A 21,976-nucleotide genomic window follows, 5' to 3' on the forward strand; every position below is an offset into this window, starting at 1 on the left:
CCCAGTCAGTCAAGGAAATTCTGCCTGAGTTTCAATGCCTTCATATCCGTTCCCCCTCCAGGAAGGCGAGAGGGAGGGGAGGAAGGAGGAACAAACAACTGGCAACCTTTGAGAGAAACCCAGACATTCTTTAAACGGAGAGCCTCAAACATCCCCTTGAGAGAAAAGAAAAGAAAGCATCCCCCCCCCTCTCCAAGCCTCATTTCCACTGCTCTACATTGTCACCCAAAAGTAGAAAAATAAAAAAGGAGGAAGCAGATGTCTGGGCCATGCGGCTTCAGGAAGATCTTTTTCACAGTAGAGCTTTATCAGTTCAAGGGGGCCAGATAAATAATGAGGGATAGAAGCTTCACTTCCAAAGTCATGTGAGCACTTTTTTGAGACCTTCTGACAAACAAAGGCAATGGGGGAAGCCAGATTCACTTAACAACCGTGCTACTAACTTATTAACTGGAGTGATTCACTTAACAACTGTGGCAAGAAAGGTCGTAAAAGGGGGCAGAATTCACTTAACAAATATTTCACTTAATAACAGAAATTTTGGGCTCAGTTGGGGTTGTGAGTCGAGGACTACCTGTATTAGGGGTACTGTGGCTGTGTGAAAACAGGCCATGAAATATTGCATTCTTGATTATTATTATTTTTTAAATTTTTTATGCATCTCGGTGACATTTTTATCCATATTCTGTTTTGTTCTATTATGTTTTGATTTGGATCAGTGATTAACCTTGAGGTAAAAGTATATTATTCTCAGCTTTTGCCCAGTAGATGCCCTGATTTAAAATAATATATAGGCGCACATTAGCTTTGGACAAATTAGGGAATGAAACCTCCAAGACCAACTCAGCTAGTCTGGCACACATTGAGTAGTTTAAGGTTGAAGGGACAAGACAGTGCCCCCCAAAATGAAGGAAATAGAGCTGTTAGTCAGCTGACTATTTCAGAGCTTGGAAGTAGCAGAAGATATTTATTTCTTCTTCCTCCATATGATTGATTGATTGATTATGAGTACCATTAAATCGGTGCCAGTTTTCAGTAATTCTGTATAGATCAGGGGTAGGCAACCTTGGCTCTTTTATGACTTGTGGATTTCAACTCCCAGAATTCCTGAGCCAGCATGGCTCAGCTTGGAAACCTCTCCCTTTCCCCTCAGCATGGCTGGCTCAGGAGTTCTGGGAGTTGAAGTCCACAAGTCATAAAAGAGCCAAGGTTGCCTACCCCTGCTATAGATGGACTTTCTCCATAACAACTGTCCCTTTTAACCAATCAGTCTGGTTCTTCAGATCTTCCAGTGGTGCTTCTAGTCCAGCTGTAATGAGTCCTTCCAACTTGCTGTTGGTTGTCCTTTTTTCATTCCAACTCTCCTAGCCTTAGAGCCTTCTCCAGAGAGCGTAGTCTTTGCATAATGTATCAAAAATTATGGTAATTTGAGCCAGATCATTTGTGCCGGAAATGAGAACTCTGAGCTTTAGATTTAGCAGCTGCTATCTGCTAAGGAAAAGTGTAGCCCTTAGTGTAATATAGTGATATCAAAAATCATGACTTTCTCTGCCTGATATAAGATGCATCAGACTGGTTCTTTTTTCTTTCCATCGAATTCTGCTTGTTTAGATGGATGGAAGAATGTCCTGATTCCTTAAGCCAGTATCTGGAAATATTAATTCAGGAAGGAAGTAATGGGGGTGATGTGTTTGCTCAGGATCGCATGAATTTTGGTTCACGAATCCAATTGGCTGTTGGTGAAGTAAGGAGTCAGCTTTGTTGTTGTTGTTAGTTGCAAAGTCGTGTCCGACCCATCGTGACCCCATGGACAACGTTCCTCCAGGTCTTCCTGTCCTCTACCATCTTCTGGAGTCCATTGAAGCTCACGCCTGCTGCTTCAGTGACTCCGTCCAGCCCCCTCCTTCTCTGTCGTCCCCTTCTTCTATTGCCCTCCATCTTTCCCAGCATGAGGCTCTTCTTCAGGGAGTCCTTCCTTCTCATTAAGTGGCCAAAGTACTTGAGTTTCAACTTCAGGATCTGGCCTTCTAGAGAGCAGTCAGGGTTGATCTGCAGGACTGACCGGTTTGATTGCCTTGCAGTCCAAGGGACTCGCAGGAGTCTTCTCCAGCACCATAGTTCAAAGGCCTCCATTCTTTGGCGCTCAGCTTTTCTTATGGTCCAACTTTCACAGCCATTAGACTTTATTTTCGGACATGGAACTTTTGTTTTTTTTATATATATTATGTTATATATATTATATATATTATATTTCGAGGTTAAAAATCTTAACTGGATTTTTTTCTGTTTCCTTCTCAGATTCTGCAAACGAGGCACATTTTGTGACCATGGAGGCCTGACATTTGGACCTGGGTGTTACCATCAGAAGTATGGAACTTATTGATCATTGCCAACATGATTGCTCTACCCCAGTTCCAAATGGATATGGAACCAAGACTTTTCAAGCCAACCGAAAGGAAACATGCACCGCACAGAAGTGTCCCAATCCAAGTGCCCCCGGTGATCCTGGCCAAGAGGATATGGGCAAGAATAAGAAGAAGGCCAGGGCCAGTTGGATTTGGAATTTTGTTGGCCGCAAGAAAGGACCCTCCATGAATCCCAAACGGCCCCAATCCATGATATTCCTTGGAGATCACGTGGAGGTCACGGAGCAGAATCGTAAGATGTCTTTCATGGAAAGGGTAAGATCCTATAAGAAGCTACGATCTTCTGGTCTATCCAGAAATACATCCAAAGCAAAGGCCATCATCATCTCAGTGGAAACTCAAGAAGATCTTGAACAAAAAGCGCTCCATAGGATTAGGAAGCTCAGTGACGGCCAACGGCCTTACCGTCACTCCTATGCTGGCTTCATTGAGGACTTGGATTCTTCATTTGAGGATATTGAACTAAATAGCTGCATGCTGGATATTGAACCCAGTGAGAGCAAATGGCACAGGGGGGTGGAACTGGGAGTCAGTAGTAGCAATGCTGATGATTATTGTTATAACATGTTGGCTCAGAAAAATGTGGCCCTCGAGTCTGAAAAAACTCCAGAGTCTAGGGATGCTGAAGGACATTTTCAAACAAGAGATGCTCCGGTAGCTCCTGAGACTAAGAAAGGAAGAAGTTCTGAGGTCTGGGGATATCTAAAAGGGGTTTCATTGACAGGCAAGGACTGTTCCAAGTTGGAGAACCCTACTGCAGAACCTGATCTTCAGAGTTGGAAAAATGCAATGGAAAGTCCTCCTTCTTATCTTGCTTTTGCGGCAGGATGCAAAGGCAGCGTTGGCCAGCCTAAAAAGCCTGGCCATGGAGGAAAGGGAAGTCATTTTGGTGGTGTCCTTAGGTTTTTTAACAGCGTGGCTGGGGTGGCTAGGAAATGGCGGGGATCTTCCAAGACATTTTCTCAGGAAGAACCACAGCAAATCTCCAACTGTGCACGGCAAAGGCTGGAACGATCTCATCGAAGGCAGCCTTTGATCATTGTCAATGATAATGTTAATAGTTTCTCATTAACTGGACTGTCACCCGATTCTGAGATGTGGGATCGCCCTAGTTCCAAAACCTCAGCTGGTCAAGCTCCAGCCCAAGGAGATACCAATGCTGAGATGTCTCATGAAGTCTTGAAGGATCCTAGCAATGAAAAACCTTGTCCACCTCCTTGGAAAAGTATTCCCCACTCAGAATGTCCAAGTAATTGCCTGGTTCTCAATGGACATGGCTTAGATACGGAACTGCTACAGACCCAGAAGATCCCTCCTAACAAATTAAGTGAGGAGGGCCCAGGTTCTGCTCCAGGAGATCCCTGGATTTTGCCTCCTTGGGAGCAGGAGGCTACCCGGTACTCCGTTGCGGTTTCAGCAGATTCCCAGAGCTTGGATACAGAGGAGTTAAAGTCTCAAGATCTGACAAAGGCCGAGATGGACATTGCAGGCCTGGAAAAGGATTCTTCTTTGAACTGTGAGGAATGGTGTGACAGTGAAATGGACATCAAAGTTGTGTGCACTTCTGCCGAGGATTTTAATGCCTTCACAAGTGTAGCAGACACTCCAGATTTGGGGGAGGGATTAATAGATAACCAGATGCCCAAGAGGGCTCTAGGAGAAGACCATCACTTTGCCAATGTGCAAGGAGATAATCCGGGGTGTTCAAGGACTCTGCCAAGTGTTGGTGTTTCAGCAGGTCCCTCTGCAGAAACTCGGAGTTTAGGAAGTATTTTGGAGGATGTTCGCAACCCCTGCACCCCCCTAGCCTGCTCATGCCATAGTCAGCAGGTCCTAGATCCAGAACGTTCCTCTCTTAGAGCGAATGGGAGCACCTTTCTGCTACGGCAGCCGTGGAAATCCCGAGAATCCGAACCTTTTAAGTGTGGGAATGTTTATTACCCTATCCAGATGAGCTTATGTACAATTGTCTCCTTCAATGAGTTAAACAATGGAAAGGTAAGATCCTGTTCGGTCTGATGATCACTTCTAACTACTAACTGTTCAATGAAGCTCTAGAGCAGTGGTTCTCAACCTTTCTAATGCCGTGACCCCATAATACAGTTCCCCATGTTGTGGTGACCCCCAAGTGGGTGTGGCCACCAATAAGAGGGAGTAGGACAGCTAGGGAAAAGGGGGAAAAATGGCGGACTGTGTGGTTTGGTGACCCCCGTGAAATGGTCGTTTGACCCCAAATGGGGTCCCGACCCACAGGTTGAGAACCACTGCTCTAGAGGCAGCCTTCAGTTTACAACCATTTGTTTAGTGAGTGAAAATTACAACGGCACTGGAAATGAATAGAATAGAGCTGGAAGGGACCTTGGAGGTCTTCTAGTCCAGCCCCCCTGCTCAAGCAGGAGAACCTATACCAACTCAGACAAGTGACTGTCTAAACTCTTCTTAAAAATCTCCAGTGATGGAGCACCCACAACGTCTGAAGGGAAGCCATTCCACGGATTAATTGTTCTGTTAGGACATGTCTTCTTAGTTCTAGATTGGGTCTTTCTTTGATTAGAATAGAATAGAATAGAATAGAATAGAATAGAATAGAATAGAATAGAATAGAACTGGAAGGGACCTTGGAGGTCTTCTAGTCCAGCCCCCTGCTCAAGCAGGAGAACCTGTACCATCTCAGAAAAGTGACTGTCTAGCCTCTTCTTACAAACCTCCAGGGATGGAGCAACCAGAACTTCTGGTGGCAAGCTGTTCCACTGGTTAATTGTCCTCACCGTCAGGAAGTTTCTCCTTAATTCCAGGTTGCTTCTCTCTTTGATCAGTTTCCAACCATTGTTGCTTGTCTTGCCCTCTGGTGCTTTGGAGCTAGCAACTGTCACAGCATCCCCCACAGTCACGTGATCAAACTCCAGGTGACTGGCAACTGGCATGTATTTACAAGGGTTGTCGTGTCCCAGGGTCACGCGATCGCCGTTGACGATCTTCCCAACCACGTTCTGACAGGCAAAGTCAATGGAGGAAGTCAGAGTTGCCTAACGGCCACATGATTTACCAAATTGAGCAATTCCTTTAACAGCCATTGCAAAAATGGTCGTAACATCGGGCATGTCTGACTTAACAACCGCTTTGCTTAGCAGGGGACATTCTGGTCCCAACTGTTGTCGTAAGTCAAGGACTACTTGCAGTGCAGTTTCACAACTGTGGCAACTGCAGGGCATCTGGACTTCAATTCCCAGAATTCCCCAGCTGCAGCTGTTCTGGTGCTCTTTGATATAAAGCAGTGATAATGGAGAGGGATTCACACCGGTGTATTTCTTGAATTGGTTTCTTCAAACTCACAGATTTATATCTTTTAATGATGTTTTTCCCTTTGCGTCCTGGTTCCAGTATTTATGGCAGGTTTCTTTCTGCACTCCATAGGTTTTCTAATGCAGGTAGTCCTCAACTTAATGACCAAAATTTCTGCTGTTGCTAAGCGAGACAATTGTGAAGTGAATTTTGCCTCATTTTATGACCAACCTTGGCGCAGTTGTTAAGCAACTCACAGCAGTTATTAAGTGAATCGGACTCCCCCTTGACTTTGCTTGTCAGAAGATCGCAAAAGGGAATCAAATGAGCCTGGGGGACATGGCAACCGTCGTAAATGTGAGTCAGTTGCCAAGCGTCTGAATTTTGATTATGGGGGATGCTGTAACGGTTGTGAAAAACGGTCATAAGCCACTTCTTTTCAGTGCCGTTTTAACTCTGAACGGTCACTCAATGAACAGTTGTTAAGTCGAAGGCTCCCTGTAGTTAATTTGACTTTATAGTGTGGTCTGAAACTCTTAAAAGTAAATATATTTTCCATTTTTCTTTTTCAAGAAGGCTTGGAAAAAATAACTCAAGGAACCATCTTCAGGCACAGCCACCAGCCAGCATAAGTGAAGTGCTAAAATTCTTGTCTGCACTAGCAGACGGCGTTTTAGTCCTCCTATTGTTAATACAGACTTTAAAAAAAATGAAAGCCTAGCGCCGTTGTTTATGTTCAGCAATGCGGAGATTTTTCTGGCTTTGCTTTTTCCTGCATCCCATAATAGCAACAAGTGGTCCACCGGTTGCTGGACTTCTTTCTTTCACCATGGTCTTGAAGTGCCCTCTGCAGGTGGACTGTTAAATGTGGATTTTTTTTAAGGAATTGAAGAAGCAGATTCCCCTCCCTTCTTTTTGGTGTATTAGGATGCTGCCCCTAATTTTCAGCCCAAGAAATGTAACCCTTGCTGACCTAACTGAGAGAAAAGTTTTAATGGCAAAGAGGTCCTTCAGGGACTGTCTCTTCTTCATTTTAGTCTCTGCTGTTGATATTTGACCCAAAGGTGCTTTTCTAAAATGTAAGGTTCTATATTTAGGCAAGGTATAGTATATAGGTGATACCTTGCTCAATAGTAGTAACTGTGAGAGGGACCTCGGAGTCCTAGTGGACAATAGGGGTCGGCCGTGTGTTGCAGCTGCCAAAGAGGCCAACATAGTGCTAGGCTGCATTAACAGAGGGATAGAATCAGGATCACGTGAAGTATTAATACCACTTTACAAGGCCTTGGAAAGGCCACCCTTTGAATCCGGCATCCAGTTTTGGTCACCGCGATGTAAAAAAGATGTTGAGACTCTAGAAAGAGTACAGAGAAGAGCAACAAAGATGATTAGGAGACTGGAGGCTAAAACATACAAGGAATGGTTGCTGGAATTGGGTGTGTCTAGTTTAACAAAGAGAAGGACGAGGGGGGACATGATAGCAGTGTTCCAGTATCTCAGGGGTTGCTACAAAGAAGAGGGAGTCAAGCTATTCTCCAAAGCGCCTGAGGGCAGGACAAGAAGCAACGGATGGAAACTAATCAAGAAGAGAAGCAGCCTAGAACTAAGGAGAAATTTCCTGACAGTTAGAACAATTAATCAGTGGAACAACCTGCCTCCAGGAGTTGTTAATGCTCCAACACTAGAAGTTTTAAAGAAGAGATTAGATAGCCATTTGTCTGAAATGGTATAGGGTTTCTCATCTGAGCAGGGAGTTGGACTAGAAGACCTCCAAGGTTCTATTCTATTCTATTCTATTCTATTCTATTCTATTCTATTCTATTCTATTCTATTCTATTCTATTCTATTCCATTCCATTCCATTCCATTCCATTCCATTCCATTCCAAAAGGCAAGTGGACTTTCTTGGTTTTTTTTTCTTGAAAACATTTTGCTTCCCATTCAAGAAACTTCTTCAGAACTGAAGAAGCTTCTTGGATGAGAAGTGAAATGTTTTCAAGGGAAAAACCAAGAAAGTCCACGCTTTCTGGAAAAGAACATTTGGGACACCCGTGACTTGGATGACTGAGGCTCTCCATAGAACTCAGCTTAATGACTTTACTTAACAACTGTCTATGGTGATTCTCAATCATCCAGGTCACAGTTCTCCCAAAGGGGCTTCTTCAAAAGGCAACAGGACTCTTACTTTTTTCCTTGAAAACATTTTGCTTCTCATCCAAGAAGCTTTTTCAGAATGTTTTCAAGAAAAAAGCCAAGAAAATCCAGTTGCCTTTTTGGAAAATCACCTTTGGGACAACCATGACCTGGATGATTGAGAATTTCCATACACTGATATTTGAACTTCCCTATTTTGGTGGCGATGATGATGGTCCTGGTCTGTCAATGAAGTCCTGGTCCATAATATGTGGAATTTATTTTTGAAATTGGTCATCCTTGTCTCACCCCTTGGCTAAGTGTTCTTCACTCATCCTTAAGTTAGAACTGAGTTTGCCCAACTGGAAGATATGTGGACTTCAACTCCCAGAATTCCCCATCCACTCATCTTCAAGTTGCTAAAGCTGGGAAACAATGAGTTAGAAGGAAGCTGCTTCTTCTTCTTCCTCTTCTTCTTCTTCTTCTTCTTCTTCTTCTTCTTCTTCTTCTTCTTCTTCTTCTTCTTCTTCTTCTTCTTCTTCTTCTTCTTCTTCTTCTTCTTCTTCTTCTTCTTCTTCTTCTTCTTCTCCTCTTCCTCCTCCTCCTTCTCCTCCTCCTCCTCCTCCTCCTGCCATATCCGTTATCGGACATTGGCGATCATGTTGGCGATCCTGTTTTTATCAGCAGCTGCATGAAAAAGTGCTGCTGAGTTTTGTCCAAACCAGTCCCTTAGATCAGGGCTTTTCAACCAGTAGTACGGGTACCACCTGTGGTACATTGGCATCTGGCAGGTGGTATACGACCATCCTAGAAAAGTGATAGCGGGGGAGGGGAATGAGCTGAACCGGTGGCAGCACCGCACAAGCCTGAGCGAGAGATGGCTGGAGCTGCAGGGCTGTCAGGGCTCAGTGGAAGTGCCAGGATCAGCGACAGGCTCCAGCTGGAGCTCGGCACTGATCCTGGTGCTTCTGCTGAGCCCTGAAGAAGCACTGATCAGCTGGAAAGCAGCACTGATCCTGGTGCTTCTGCTGAGCCCAGAAGAAGCGCCGATCAGCTAGAATGTTGCAGCCTCTCCAGGGTCTTGTGATTTACATTCAGATGCTTGGCAACTGATTCATATTTATGACGGTCACAGTGTCCCAGGGTCATGTGAAGTGACCAAAACCTGCTGCAACCACCCAGCAGACGGGGGGAATAAAAACCAAATACCCCCCCCATCCCACCTCCACTGCCAATCCTCAACAGAAATGCTCACAACAATGAAAACCTCGGACAGGAGGAAGAGCGCCGCCGGGCGGGCAAGCAGGTGTCTTGCTCAGCTGTGGCTTGGGGGGCACTTTTTTCAGTGCCATTGTAAGTTCAAACAGTTACTAAGCGAACTGTTGTAAGTCGAGGACTACCTGTAGTTTATCATTTTTTTCCCTTTTTTTTGGTCATCAAGTTTTTGACACCTTGCTAGGCGACTGGTGGTACTCGGATATTGCCATATTCTAAAAGTGGTACAATGGGTGAAAAGGTTGAAAATCCCTGCCTTAGATTTTGAAGCCACGATGTTCTTCTTCTGCCTGGATCTCGTTTGCCTTCAATCTTTCCCTGGAGGATGAAATGGAGTATGCCGTATTTTTCTGGGTGTCATAAAATTTCATTGTTGCTCATTATCCTTCCTTGGTTCTTGCAGTCCGTGACTTCCCCCAACAGCCAAACCTAACAAATTTTCTCCACTTTGAAATTGTCTTTGACAGCATCAGATATGAGGCAAAAAGTGACTTTAATACTGGAACGATTGAGGAGAGCGAAGTCTGTCCCATTGTTGGTCTGGAGATGAGATGAAGGCAATGTTATGGGAACATGACAAAAGAAACATGTTTTTCCATGGTTAGGTTCAAACCGGGGAAAAGCCCACACAAGGTGCTCCATTATGATTGCTTTAGCCGTGGCCGATGAATCCCACATTTGGATTATTTTTGTTAAGCCATGATTTATCTCAGGGATTGAATTCATCCAACCACTACACTTCAGTCAGCCTTGTTAATAGCTTGAGGCCATGTCTGGCCTGTGTCTGTACGATTATGTAAGAGAGCTGGATACAAAGCAATTTTATGTAGTGCTGCCTTCCATTAGTCAGCCGAACAGTTGATTGCATTATTCAATTCTCTGTAGTACGGTGGAAAATATTTCTCTGAAGAGGTGAATGGGGATCTGGCTCGCCACACAAAGAATCAAAAGTCTTTAAGTTCAATCTAGGATTTCTGGCAGTGAGGAAACAATTTGCCTGGTTTGTGTGTTTTATGCACACTCTTTCACTGGTGAAAAGTTAATACATTCTCAAGGCTGCTGTAATATTTCATAAATAGGCTCTATGGCAGATAAATAAATAAAACCTGACTAATTCCTCTGAGTGATGCACTAGACTTTTGGGAGAAGAAAGGAATGTTTCAAAGGAGACTTGTCCCCTTGTTATTCATTATAGAACATAGAATAATAGACTTGGAAGGGACCTTGGCGGTCTTCTAGTCCAACCCCTCCTTGAGCAGGTACCATATCAGACAAATGGCTGTCCAGTCTCTTCTTAAAAGCCTCCAGTGATGGAGCACCCACAACTTCTGAAGGTAACCTGTTCCATTGGTGGATTACTCTCACCGTTAGGAAATTTCTCCTTCGTTCTAGGTTACTTGTCTTCTTGGTTAGTTTCCATTCATTATTTCTTGTCTTGCCTTTTGGTGCTTTGGGAAATAATTTGACCCCCTTGTCTTTATAGGAGCCCCTTGGATATTGGAACATTGCTATCATGTCTCCCCTAGTCCTTCTTTTCACTAGAGTAGACATACCCAATTCCTTTCACTGTTCTTCATATGTTTTATCCTCCAGCCCCCTGATCATCTTTGTTGCTCTTCTCTGCACTCTTTCCAGACTCTGAATATCTTTTTTATACAGTGGTGACCAAAACTGGATGCAGTATTCCAGGTGTGGTCTGACTAAGGCTTTTTAAAGTGGTATTAGAACTATTAGAACTTCACGTGATCTGATTATTAATGCAGCTTAGGATTGCATTGGCTTTTTTGGCTGCCGCCACACACTATTAGCTCATATTTAAGTCATTGTTCACTAGGACTCCAAACTCCCACTCACAGTTCTTTCCAACCTGATGTTATGTTGAAAGGAATTCTGTGCTAGGGTCTATCTCTAGCGTATCACTCTCTTCTACACAGTAGCATTGCTCTTTTGGGATGTCTGGACGACAGGCTGGAAGCCCACTTTGTAGGAACCCTCCACACAACATTAAGGTGGTGGGATTCAGTCGGTTCGCACCACTTCGGCAGAACCAGTAGCTAGTTTTTGTTGCCCAGGCCCAGAATGGACTTCCAGAAGCAACATCTACACAGAGAACTGGTTGTTCACATATTTGAATCCCACCACTGGCCCATCTTACTCATTTCCTTGCCCATGTCATTTCTTGCTACTTGCCAATATCGCTAAAGGGCAGTTCAGTTCCAAACTGAATCTGTGTTTTACCTTGGAGCCAATTCCACAGACAAGATCCCAAGTAACCCTATTGGTCCAACATACAAGTGGCCCTCATTATACGACTCTAATTGCTTGGTTATTCGTGTCAGAAGCATCACAATTAAAATAAGGCATGCTATATGACATAACATTTAAAATATAAAAACCAAGATTGAAATGTGTACAAGTTAAACAAATCTTGCTCAGAAAGGAGCAACGTTAATTGTGTTCTGTCACGCTGACATGAGGTCTTCAAGTGTACATTGATCAGGACACAAAGGTCAGGTATATATATGTGTTGTTGTCTGCATGTCACCACAATCGCAAAGGGCAAAAACCACTGGATAGCCCCATTTGTTCAGAGTGTATCTCAATCTTGTTGTATCCCTGCACAGTCTATTCAACAATTTCCATACTTCCCAGCTTTTGTCAGATCCAGGTGCCAGCTCTTCCCTTGGTTCCATCCAGTTGTGGTCCATAGAACAGTTGTTGGATCACTGTTTATGAATTTCTACCTAACCATCATTTCTCTCCATGAGAGAGAACAAAACAGATGACAAAATCTTTTGTATTTTTTGCACTAAACTCAAAGTAAGATGTTTGCTGTCTCTCTGTATCCATTGTGAGTTGCTTCCTTTATAATCTAATAGTGAATGGTGTCTTTCTTGGCAATAATTGAAAACAGCTGATTGATTGATTGATTGATTGATTTCTCCCCCCTGTTGGGAAATAGTGTGGAGGGACAAATCTCTTAATTGAGTTTCTTCATAAAGCTTGGTTGCTGTTATCTCTTTATTTCCTCTAGCAAGTTCATTTTGTTGTTAGACCTTTATCATTTTCTAAACAACAACAACAACCCATTAAGCTTCTTTTAGGGTAAAAGAATATGTTTTGAGTATTTCCTTTTTCAAAATGGCAGAAATGTGTAAAAGACTTTGACCCTGGTTTTGTGGTTTACATTTTGACTTGTTTGACCCTCACCCCAGTCTCTTCTGAATCAAGGAACAAGTGAACCTCCTGCCCAATCCCCTTGGCTTTGTGATTTACTACATACTACTACACTTACTACCACAATCTCACATTTTCTGTAAAAAAAAAAATGTTTGCCTCCCAGGAAAGAAATAGCTAAATAAAGAATTTCCAATTTTGTTGCCATAGGCGATAGCCTTTCTTTCATGTTCTGTATGCTGTGTTCCTCACCCGTCAAAAAATGCGGCATCTGCTTGAGGGTAAGGATTGTGACATGATCTCAATACAGCAGGAGGGATGGAAAATTAAAAGAAGTACTGTTCTCCACTCATTCCAGTTCTGGGTTTCTCAAAGTGAGTAATTTGAGCTGGGTTTTGTAATCCCAGTGAAGGTCAACCCACTAGAGCCCGGACCTTGAATTCGGAGGTGACCTAAGATTGCTCCTTAAGTCTTCTGATCACATTTGCTTCTGCTGACACTGATGATGTTGCCCAGGGCCATTGGCTGCAGATAAATCTGACAATGTTCCATTTGGGGAAATGTTGTTGAAGAGGAGCAACTGTCCAGTTGCCACGTGACTTTTGCAGCCTAGAGACGAGGGGTTGATGAGAGAGACAGAAGAAATGGACAAAACAATCCTCACCATTATGTTGGCAATGTAGAAAATCACCAGGAACTTACTATCACATGTGGTGGGAATGTCCAAAAGCTCAAAAATTTGGGCATTTGATAAAAAATTGGTTGGAACAGATATTATCATTAAAAATTAAATTAAAACCAGAAACTTTTTTATTAGGGATCACTAAGGATAAATTCAGCAAAGGATCTTTATATTTAGTACTGCACATTCTAACTGTAGTGAGACTAACTTATCCTCAGAAAGGAAAAGAAACCCCCTCCGAAGAAGAAGTACTAAACAAAATCCTATCCTGTGCCGAAATGGATAGGTTAACATTAGAGCTCAAAAATAAAACTGAATCAGACTATTTTGAAATTTGGAATGAAGTGTATAAATGGTTAGATTTAAAGAGACATGCTGGGATGAATGTCAATGAAGAAGTTGATAATTTAGAAATTTTTTTACTAGTACTTTTTATATCAGATAGAATTAAAAGTGATTTAATTATAATGCACATCATTGAAAGAATGCTCACTTTGTTACAATGTAATAATATAATGTAAGGCAATATTAATAGTATCGTTCGAATCAGGGAAGTTTATCATGTCCAATGTGTCTTTTTAATCTTTAATTGTATTATGTCCAAAGTGTCTTTTTTGTTTTTAACTGTATATTCAATAAAACTTTGTAATTAAAAAAAAGAAAGAAAAGAGAGAGACAGAAGAAAGCTTGGATGCAGAATGCGAAGCAGTGGAACCTGGAGGTGGTAGCCCAAGACAGTATAGTTGCAACTGAAGCCATCAGCGAAATTTCCATCTAAAAGCTCTCTTCTACTGCCTGGGCTCAAATAGCTCAGCAGAATTAGGAAATCAAGCCATTCAAAAGAAAATGAAAGATTAGTGAAACTGCTCCTCACTGACGTTTGGTAGAAATTGGGTTGCCTTTTTGCTTTTTTGGTCCTAGAGATGTGCTAGCACTGATTATTAGCAAAATAGCACTGGTGATGTTACCTAGTTGGGTGATGAATCATCTGCTAGAAAACCATCAAGCTTGCAGTATTTCCTATTGTGTTTCTGAGAGATGGAGAAGTTTTAAAGCAGGGGTCTTCAAACTTGACCCTTTGATGACTTGTGGACTTCAACTCCCAGAATTCCTTAGCCAGGCACATGTGCCTGGCTGAGGAATTCTGGGAGTTGAAGTCCACAAGTCATCAAAGGGCCAAGTTTGAAGACCCTAGTTTTAAAGACATGGTTATGTCTTGGAAATTGTGGAGAGAGAAGATTCAAACATAGCAGAACCATCTCCATATTGCCATTCATTGGCTTCCTTGGAGATGAACACAACAATGTTGCATCTACAGAAGCTCCAAATTCAATAAGTGGAAGAAAAGAGGGAAGCACAAAAGCTTAAGAAGACCTTGGTGCCGTCACTCAAATCCCATGAAATTTTGAGCCTAGAATGGTGAACTCTTGTGAAGCAACTGACATTTTTGATTCATGTTTGTGTTTCTTGTGCCATCATGCTGAGGCTACCTGAAAAGGTGGTCAAAAATCAAGAGGGGACTGGCAGCATTTTTTCAAACTAACACGTTGCATTAAAAGGCATTAGCTTTTGTGAGCTATATTTCACTTCATCTGTTGCATAGACCAGGGCTTTTCAACCTTTTCACCCATTGTATCACTTTTAGGATATGGCAACATCCGAGTACCACCCGTCGCCTAGCAAGGGGTCAAAAACTTGATGACCAAAAAAAAAAAAGGAAAAATGTGATAAAGTACAGGTAGTTTCAACTTACAACAGTTCGCTTAGTGACTGTTCGAAGTTACAATGGCACTGAAAAAAGTGCCCCCCAAGGCACAGCCGAGCAAGACACCTGCCTGCCCACCTGACGCGCTCTTCCTCCTGTCCGAGGTTTTCATTGTTGTGAGCCTTTCTGTTGAGGATTGGCAGTGGAGGTGGGGTGGGGGGCTGTTTGGTTTTTATTCCCCCCATTTGCTGGGTGGTTGCAGCAGGTTTTGGTCACTTCACATGACCCTGGGACACTGTGACCATCATAAATATGAATCAGTTGCCAAGCATCTGAATGTAAATCACAAGACCCTGGAGATGCTGCAACATTCCAGCTGATTGGCGCTTCTTCTGGGCTCAGCGGAAGCGCCAGGAGTAGCGCCGAGCTCCAGCTGGAACCTGGCACGGATTCTGGCGTTTCCACTGAGCCCTGACAGCCCTGCAGCTCCAGCCGTCTCTTGCTCAGGCTTGTGTGATGCTGCCACCGGTTCAGCTCATTCCCCTCCTCCCTCCGCTACCACTTTTCTAGGATGGTCGTGTACCACCTGCCAGGTGCCAATGTACCACAGGTGGTACCCATACCACTGGTTGAAAAGCCCTGGCATAGACGGGCCAGTTTGGTGTAGGGTTCGATGCATTTGCTGAAGCATGCTGCAGCCTACAAAATCATATGTCTTTTTAAAAAAATGTATTGGTCTTAAAATCTTCTGATTTGAGGCTGCCAAAGACTCTTCTCCTACAATTGACTTAAAGACTGGAACCTAACAATGTAAAATGGAGGAAGGAAGGAAGGAAGGAAGGAAGGAAGGAAGGAAGGAAGGAAGGAAGGAAGGAAGGAAGGAAGGGAGGGAAGGAAAGGAAAGGAAAGGAAAGGAAAGGAAAGAGGAAGGGAGGGAGGGAGGGAGGGAGGGAAAGGAAAGAGGAAGGAAGGGAAAGAGGAAGGAAGGAAGGGCAAAGAAAGGGAGGGAGGAAAGAAGGGAAGAAAGGAAGAAAGAAAAAAGAAAAAAAGACGAGTGTATGTTTGTTCCTGGTCATTGTCATTACTTTCTTGTTTGGGCCAATCCTTTCTTAATTAAAAGCACTTGAACTGCATAACAGATCGTGCTATCTTTGAACGTGAGCAAATTCCACCTCTACTGACGAAGATGTTACATATGGCATTTTAATATTGTGTGCTTTCTTGTTGTACATGAGTGAAATGACGATATCTTGGCCTTTGGAGCACTTCCTTCACTTTTTGTTAAAAAAAAAAACACCAACAACTTTGCAATCATTTTGTCCTGACACCACTTCCCGTCTCTCTCCCTTCCGCAGGCACGGTCTCACCCTCTCCGCCCGTCTCCAGCGTCTCCTCCTCCGTTCAAACTTTTTTTGGACCGATGTCATTCCCTCCCACTCTCTAAGAGTACCCCGATGGGGCTGGATCAGCTGGAATGGAAACAGAAGCTCTTGGTCAGCTCTGGGGGTAAGTCCCATTTTAATGGACCCTCCTAAGCCAGCCCTTGCCTTGAGACAGGGGTCCTCAAACTTGGCCACTTTAAGACTTGTGGATTTCAATTCCCAGAAACATACTGTGGTCAGATGGTTCTTCTCAAGATGGGGGCTCAGGCAGAGCATCCCCCCCCTCCTTTCACTTTTTCCTGTTCTGTGGCTAATGAAAGAGCCAAATCTTCATTGGGTGAACTTGGTCCGCTTAGGGCAGTGATGGCGAACCTTTTAGAGACCCAGCGCCCAAACGGCAACCCAAAACCCACTTGCGTATCGTCAGGTGCCAGGTGGGCGTGGCCCATTGGGTGGGTGTGGCCCATTGGGTGGGCGTGGCTGTGGTGATAACGGCGGGACTAAAAAGTTCAATCAATCCATTCCAACTTTGCAAGATCTGTTTTTTTCCCCACGAGAAGTTGAAATTGATTGATTGATTGAACCTTTTTTTTTTTTGTACACGGCGGCGGAGGCCTAAAGCGAAAAGGTTTTTATAAAACCCAGCTGAAGGCCTAGGACTGGGGCGACGGCGCGCGTGCCCATAGAGAGGGCTCTGAGTGCCGCCTCTGGCACCTGTGCCGTAGGTTCGCCATCACGGGCTTAGGCTGTTCAGGGGATTTGGGGGTTAATTTTTGTGTGGTTCTATTCTAATTCACCTGGTACAGGTAGTCCTCGATTTACAACAGTTCATTTAGTGATCGTTCAGAGTTACAAGGGCACTGAAAAAAGCGACTGATGGCCGTTTTTCACACTTACGACCTTAGCAGCATTCCCACAATCACGTGATTAAAGTTCAAATGATTCATATTTATGACGGTTACAGTGTGTCCCAGGGAATCGTGTGATCCACTTTTGAGACCTTCTGACAAGCAAAGGCAACGGAGGAAGCCGGATTCAGTTAACAATTGTGTTACTAACATCACAACTGCAGTGATTCACTTAACAAACTGTGGCATAATGATTGTAAAATGGGACAAATCTTACTTAATGGATGTTTCACTTAGCAACGTAAACTTTGGGCTCTATTGTGGTTGTAACTGGAGGATGATTTGTACTTTTCTTTTGTGCGTGCAGTCCTGCTTTAACTGCTGGGGAGAAAGTTTGCTGCCCCAATTTGTGGTGAATTTGCACTGAGCCAGAGCCCTGGTTGTCTAAAATGATTTATAAAATCTCAGTAGGACATTCTTCAGAGAATCTGTTCCCCATAACAGTAGCCATGCAGAATATCTTTTTCCATTTTTTTTTTAAAAATACCTTCTTACTCAATTATTCATCCTTGCTGGAGCCGTCTTGTTCTGAAATGGAAATTTAAAGTATGACAAAATGGGGACAGTTTCTCAAGGATGATCAGAACGTAGACTCCAGTTAGTAGAAAACCAACTTGGTGTAGTACTGGCTTAGAAAACTGGACTGACACACACTCTCTCTCTCCCTCTCTCTCTCTCTCTCTCTCTCTCTCCCTCTCTCTCTCTCTCTCCCCCCCCTCTCTCTCCCTCTCTCTCTGTGTGTGTGTGTATGTGTGTAAGAGAGAGAGAGAGAGAGAGAGAGAGAGAGAGAGAGATGAATAGATGGAGATATGAATAGATGGAGAGATGGAGAGATGGATAGAAATGGAGATGATGGAGATGAGATGATGGATATAGAGAGACAGATATAGAAGAATGAATGGATGGATAGATAGATACAAACAAGATTGGTTAAGTAATAATAAGACAATTGCGATAATTTTGACAATACCTTTAATGCTATTAAACAACATCATCTGCCTATCCCAAATCCTTGGGAAGGATTCAATAGGTGGACACAAATGTCCGATCCATTCTAAACATCTGGCTGACTGTGCAACTGAGTCTAATAATAATAGTCGTGCTAGTTCGTTTGTCATTTTCTGGTTTTGGGGCACAAAAGGAAGCAAAGCCTGGGTGGGAATCCATTTCTCTTCCATCCAGCTGATTTCTGCTTGAGATAACAAGGCCATCAGTTCTCTCCAGCTGAACGTATTAATCCGTTTTATGTGTTCCACTGAATTTGCTGCCCATTAACTGCCATTTGACTTATACATTAAATTAGTAAATAAAACCAGGACTCCTGTCTTGGGTGATCCATGTGAGCCTGAGAACGGAATTCCTGCAGTCTGGAGCCAGCTGCTTTTCCTCCAGATGGATGAGCAGAGTCAGTCCTGTTGGGCTCTAGGCGATGATGGGCTCTGGAATCCGCCGATGAACATAATAGCTTTCTTGCCTCTATTAGCCTTCCTGGTGGGCTACACTACAAATAGTCCTCGACTTACAGCCAAAATTGAGCTCAATTTTTCTGTTTTTAAGTAAGACATTTGTTGTGAGTGTTGCCCTGTTTTATGACTTTCCTTGCCACGGCTGTTAAGTGAATCACTGCAGAATGATAAGTTAGTAACCTGGTTGTTGTCAATCTGGCTTCCCCATTGACTTTGCTTGTCAAACAACAACAACAACAACAATAATAATAAAGTTGGAAGGGACCTTGGAGATCATCTAGTCCAACCCCCTGCTCAGGAAGGAAACCCTATACCATTTCAGACAAATGGCTGTCCAATTTCTTCTTAAAACCTTCCAGTATTGGAGCATTCACAGCTTCTGGAAGCAGGTTGTTCCACTGATTAATTGTTCTAATTGTCAGGAAGTTTCTCCTTAGTTCTAGGTTGCGTCTCTCCTTGATTAGTTTCCATCCGTTGCTTCTTGTCCTGCCTTCAGGCACTTTGGAGAATAGCTTGACCCCCTCTTCTCTGGGGCAGCCCCTGAGATACTGGAATACTGCTATCATGTCCCCCATCGTTCAAAAGGGGATTACATGATCCTGGCACATAGTAAAGACCATAAATACGAACCAGTTGCCAAGCGTCTGAATTTCGATCATATGATCAAAGGTCGTAACTATGAAAAACGGTCATAAGTTACTTTTTTCAGTGCCATTGTAACTGAACAGTCACTAAACACACCATTGTAAGCTAAGGGACTACCTGTATTCTCCTTCAGAACCTGAGAGATTTCAGCCAAAGTTTCCATCCAGGAGACATTTAATTGAAATTAAAATTAAATATTTGAGTTTCATTGGAGGGCGTTACGTGAGTTCAATCTGAGCATCAGCAGCTTTCTGAATCATTATTTTATGACAGTAAGGAGGGATGAAGGCTAAGATTGTGTATCAGGGTGGATTAGGCTAGAAAGGGATTGAGAGGTTTATAATTCCAAATAGCAAGAGCCCAGCCCTGCTTTGGGTAAGTTCTGTCGACTAAGCTGTCCGATTAATATTGTAAGCTGCCCAAAGTCCCCCCGAGGCGAGATGGACGGCAAACAAATTTAATTTATAAATAAATTATGCCATGGTTTAATTGGGTAGAACATATTTCCTACAAACACAGCACTTGTGCTTTATGAACCTGAGATTGGCATGTAGTACATTGTTGTGAATTCAGCCTTGTTTTAGCAATAACCTCAACTCCCAAACACTAGCTTGGTCTGTTTCTTCCCGGCCACCGAGGGGACATTTTCTTTCTTTTTTTTTTTTTTTATTAAAGAGTTTTATAAATTTTACAAAAAATAAGAAACAATACAAAAACAAAAAACAACATATACAAATAAAAAACAAACATTACCCAACAAAACCCCCCTTCCCCCACCCCTACCCAAACCCCCCCTTCCCCCCCCAGGACCTCCCAGAGCAGAATATAGGCTTAATTAAAGAAAAAGTTAAAAAAAATTATAAAAAAAGAATATAAAATAGAATATATATATATATATATATATATATATATATATATAAAGTTAAAAATTATGAAAAAACTATATAATATTTTTTATATCAAATTTAAATTGTATGAATTTTATCCATTTATCCCAAACAGCAAAAAATTTCTCTTGCGTTTGTCCCTTTAAGAAAGCCGAAATCTTTGCCATTTCCGCCAAATGAGACACTTTAAGAAACCATTCCTGCAATGTAGGCAAAGATTCCTTCTTCCAATATTGTCCTACTAACAGCCTCGCAGCTGTTATCAAGTTTAACATCAATATAACCTCCTTTGTGTCACAATCAGTAACTATACCTAACAAAAATAATTGTGGAGTAAATTTTACCCTCCTTTTAAAAATTCTCTGGATATTCCACCATATCTTAATCCAGAATGCTTTTATCTCTCTGCACGACCACCAAATATGATAATAAGTAGCATCCATACAACCACATCTCCAACATTTAGGTTGTAAGTCAGGGTACATAAAAGACATTTTTTGTGGATCAAGGTGCCATCTATAAAACATTTTATAAAAATTCTCCCTTAAGTTCTGTGCTTGTGTAAATTTGACATTTCTCACCCAAATAATTTCCCAGGTGTCCAATGGAACTGGCTCACCAAAATTCTGCGCCCATCTAATCATACAATCTTTAATTAGTTCCGTTTCTGAATCCAATTCAACTAAAACCCCATAGATCCTCTTAATGTGGGTTTGTCTTTGATCCTTCACTTGCTTAATAAGATTTTCATCTTCTCTGTAAAAACCCACCTTACAGTCCATCTTCCATCTATCTAATAATTGCCTATATTGGAACCAAGAATAAATAATATTTTCTTGTGCTAACTCTTCCTGTAATTTTAACTGCCAGTTTTGGGGACATTTTCAAAACTGGTTGTGACAATGACTTTGTTGAATCTCCTCCTGGCAGCTGAACGTGACCTGGGGTCGCAAACATTGGAGATGCGTCGAGACACTAAGAACGGCCGAAGTAGATGGAGACCTTTACAGCCCGGAGCAGAGCAACGGCTACTCAGCAAAGTAAGTCATCCTTCCTTTGTTTTTCTAACTGCCTCTGCTCCGACATAAGAGCTGTGTAAGATCTATCTCTATTGGAGGTTCGTCAGCTTTTGTATTACAGTTTTAGCCATTAGATTAAGATATGTCACGGCAAAGCAAAAAAAAAAAAAAAAAAAAGCCATTTGGGCTGGAGATTGACCAGGGACTTAAAATCACCTTTCCTTCCATAGAGGGGAAAAAAAAAAACTTGGGGGCAATTTTTATAGTTGGCTGCCCCTTGGATTCCCCATATTTTATTGGTCTTTGCAGAGATGCTGCTGAAATAACCTGAGCAATGTGCTGGTGCCATTTATGCTTTCCAAAAGGGCTTCCAATTTGCAGCATAATTGCTTCCCTCTCAGTGAATTTGGAATGGCCACAACAGTGTAGCAATAGCAATAGCACTTAGACTTTTATACCGCTTCACGGGGCTCCACAGCCCTCTCTAAGCGGTTTACAGAGTCAGCAAACTCCAACAATCCGGGTCCTCATTTTACCAACCTCGGAAGGATGGAAGGCTGAGTTGATCTTGAGCGGGTGAGAATCAAACTGCTGAATTGCTGGCAGTCGGCAGTCAGCAGAATTAGTTTGCAGTACTGCATTCTGACCACTGCACCACCATGGCTCAGGACAGACCCTTGGGATAGCTCTCCTGCGGTCAGAGACCCACGTTAGGAAAAACAAGACCATTTGCCAAGAGCGTTCAGACAAGGTCCAAACGAAAGATCTGATCAAGGTGTATAAAAATTGGCAGTCCAAAATTAAAACAACGAAAGAGCTAAAAATAAAAAAAATATAATGAAATAATAAAATAAAAATTTATTTATAGCAGATATACGCACACACACACACACACACACACACACACATGCAGACAGACACATGTGTATGCTAATGACAAGCTAGATCAGCGGTTCTCAACCTATGGGTCGTAACCCCATTTGGGGTCGA

At 42.7% G+C, this 21,976-nt stretch overlaps 1 protein-coding gene across 1 annotated transcript in view; it reads left to right on the plus strand.

The window, feature by feature from the left end:
* LOC120314165 overlaps positions 1–21,163 on the plus strand; it is a 56,009-nt gene extending 34,846 nt beyond the window's left edge. The window contains exons 2-4 of the mRNA XM_039356975.1: positions 2,299–4,424; positions 16,035–16,185; positions 20,898–21,163. Of these exons, the coding sequence (XP_039212909.1) occupies positions 2,370–4,424; positions 16,035–16,185; positions 20,898–21,055 (2,364 nt within the window). The 5' untranslated portion in view covers positions 2,299–2,369 and the 3' untranslated portion in view covers positions 21,056–21,163. The remainder of the gene's footprint in view (positions 1–2,298; positions 4,425–16,034; positions 16,186–20,897) is intronic.
* The last annotated feature ends 813 nt before the right edge of the window (positions 21,164–21,976 follow it).

Source organism: Crotalus tigris, unplaced genomic scaffold, assembly GCF_016545835.1.
Source record: "Crotalus tigris isolate CLP2741 ecotype Arizona unplaced genomic scaffold, ASM1654583v1 scf7180000018848.268983, whole genome shotgun sequence".
In the NCBI taxonomy this organism is placed as follows: Eukaryota; Metazoa; Chordata; class Lepidosauria; order Squamata; family Viperidae; genus Crotalus; species Crotalus tigris.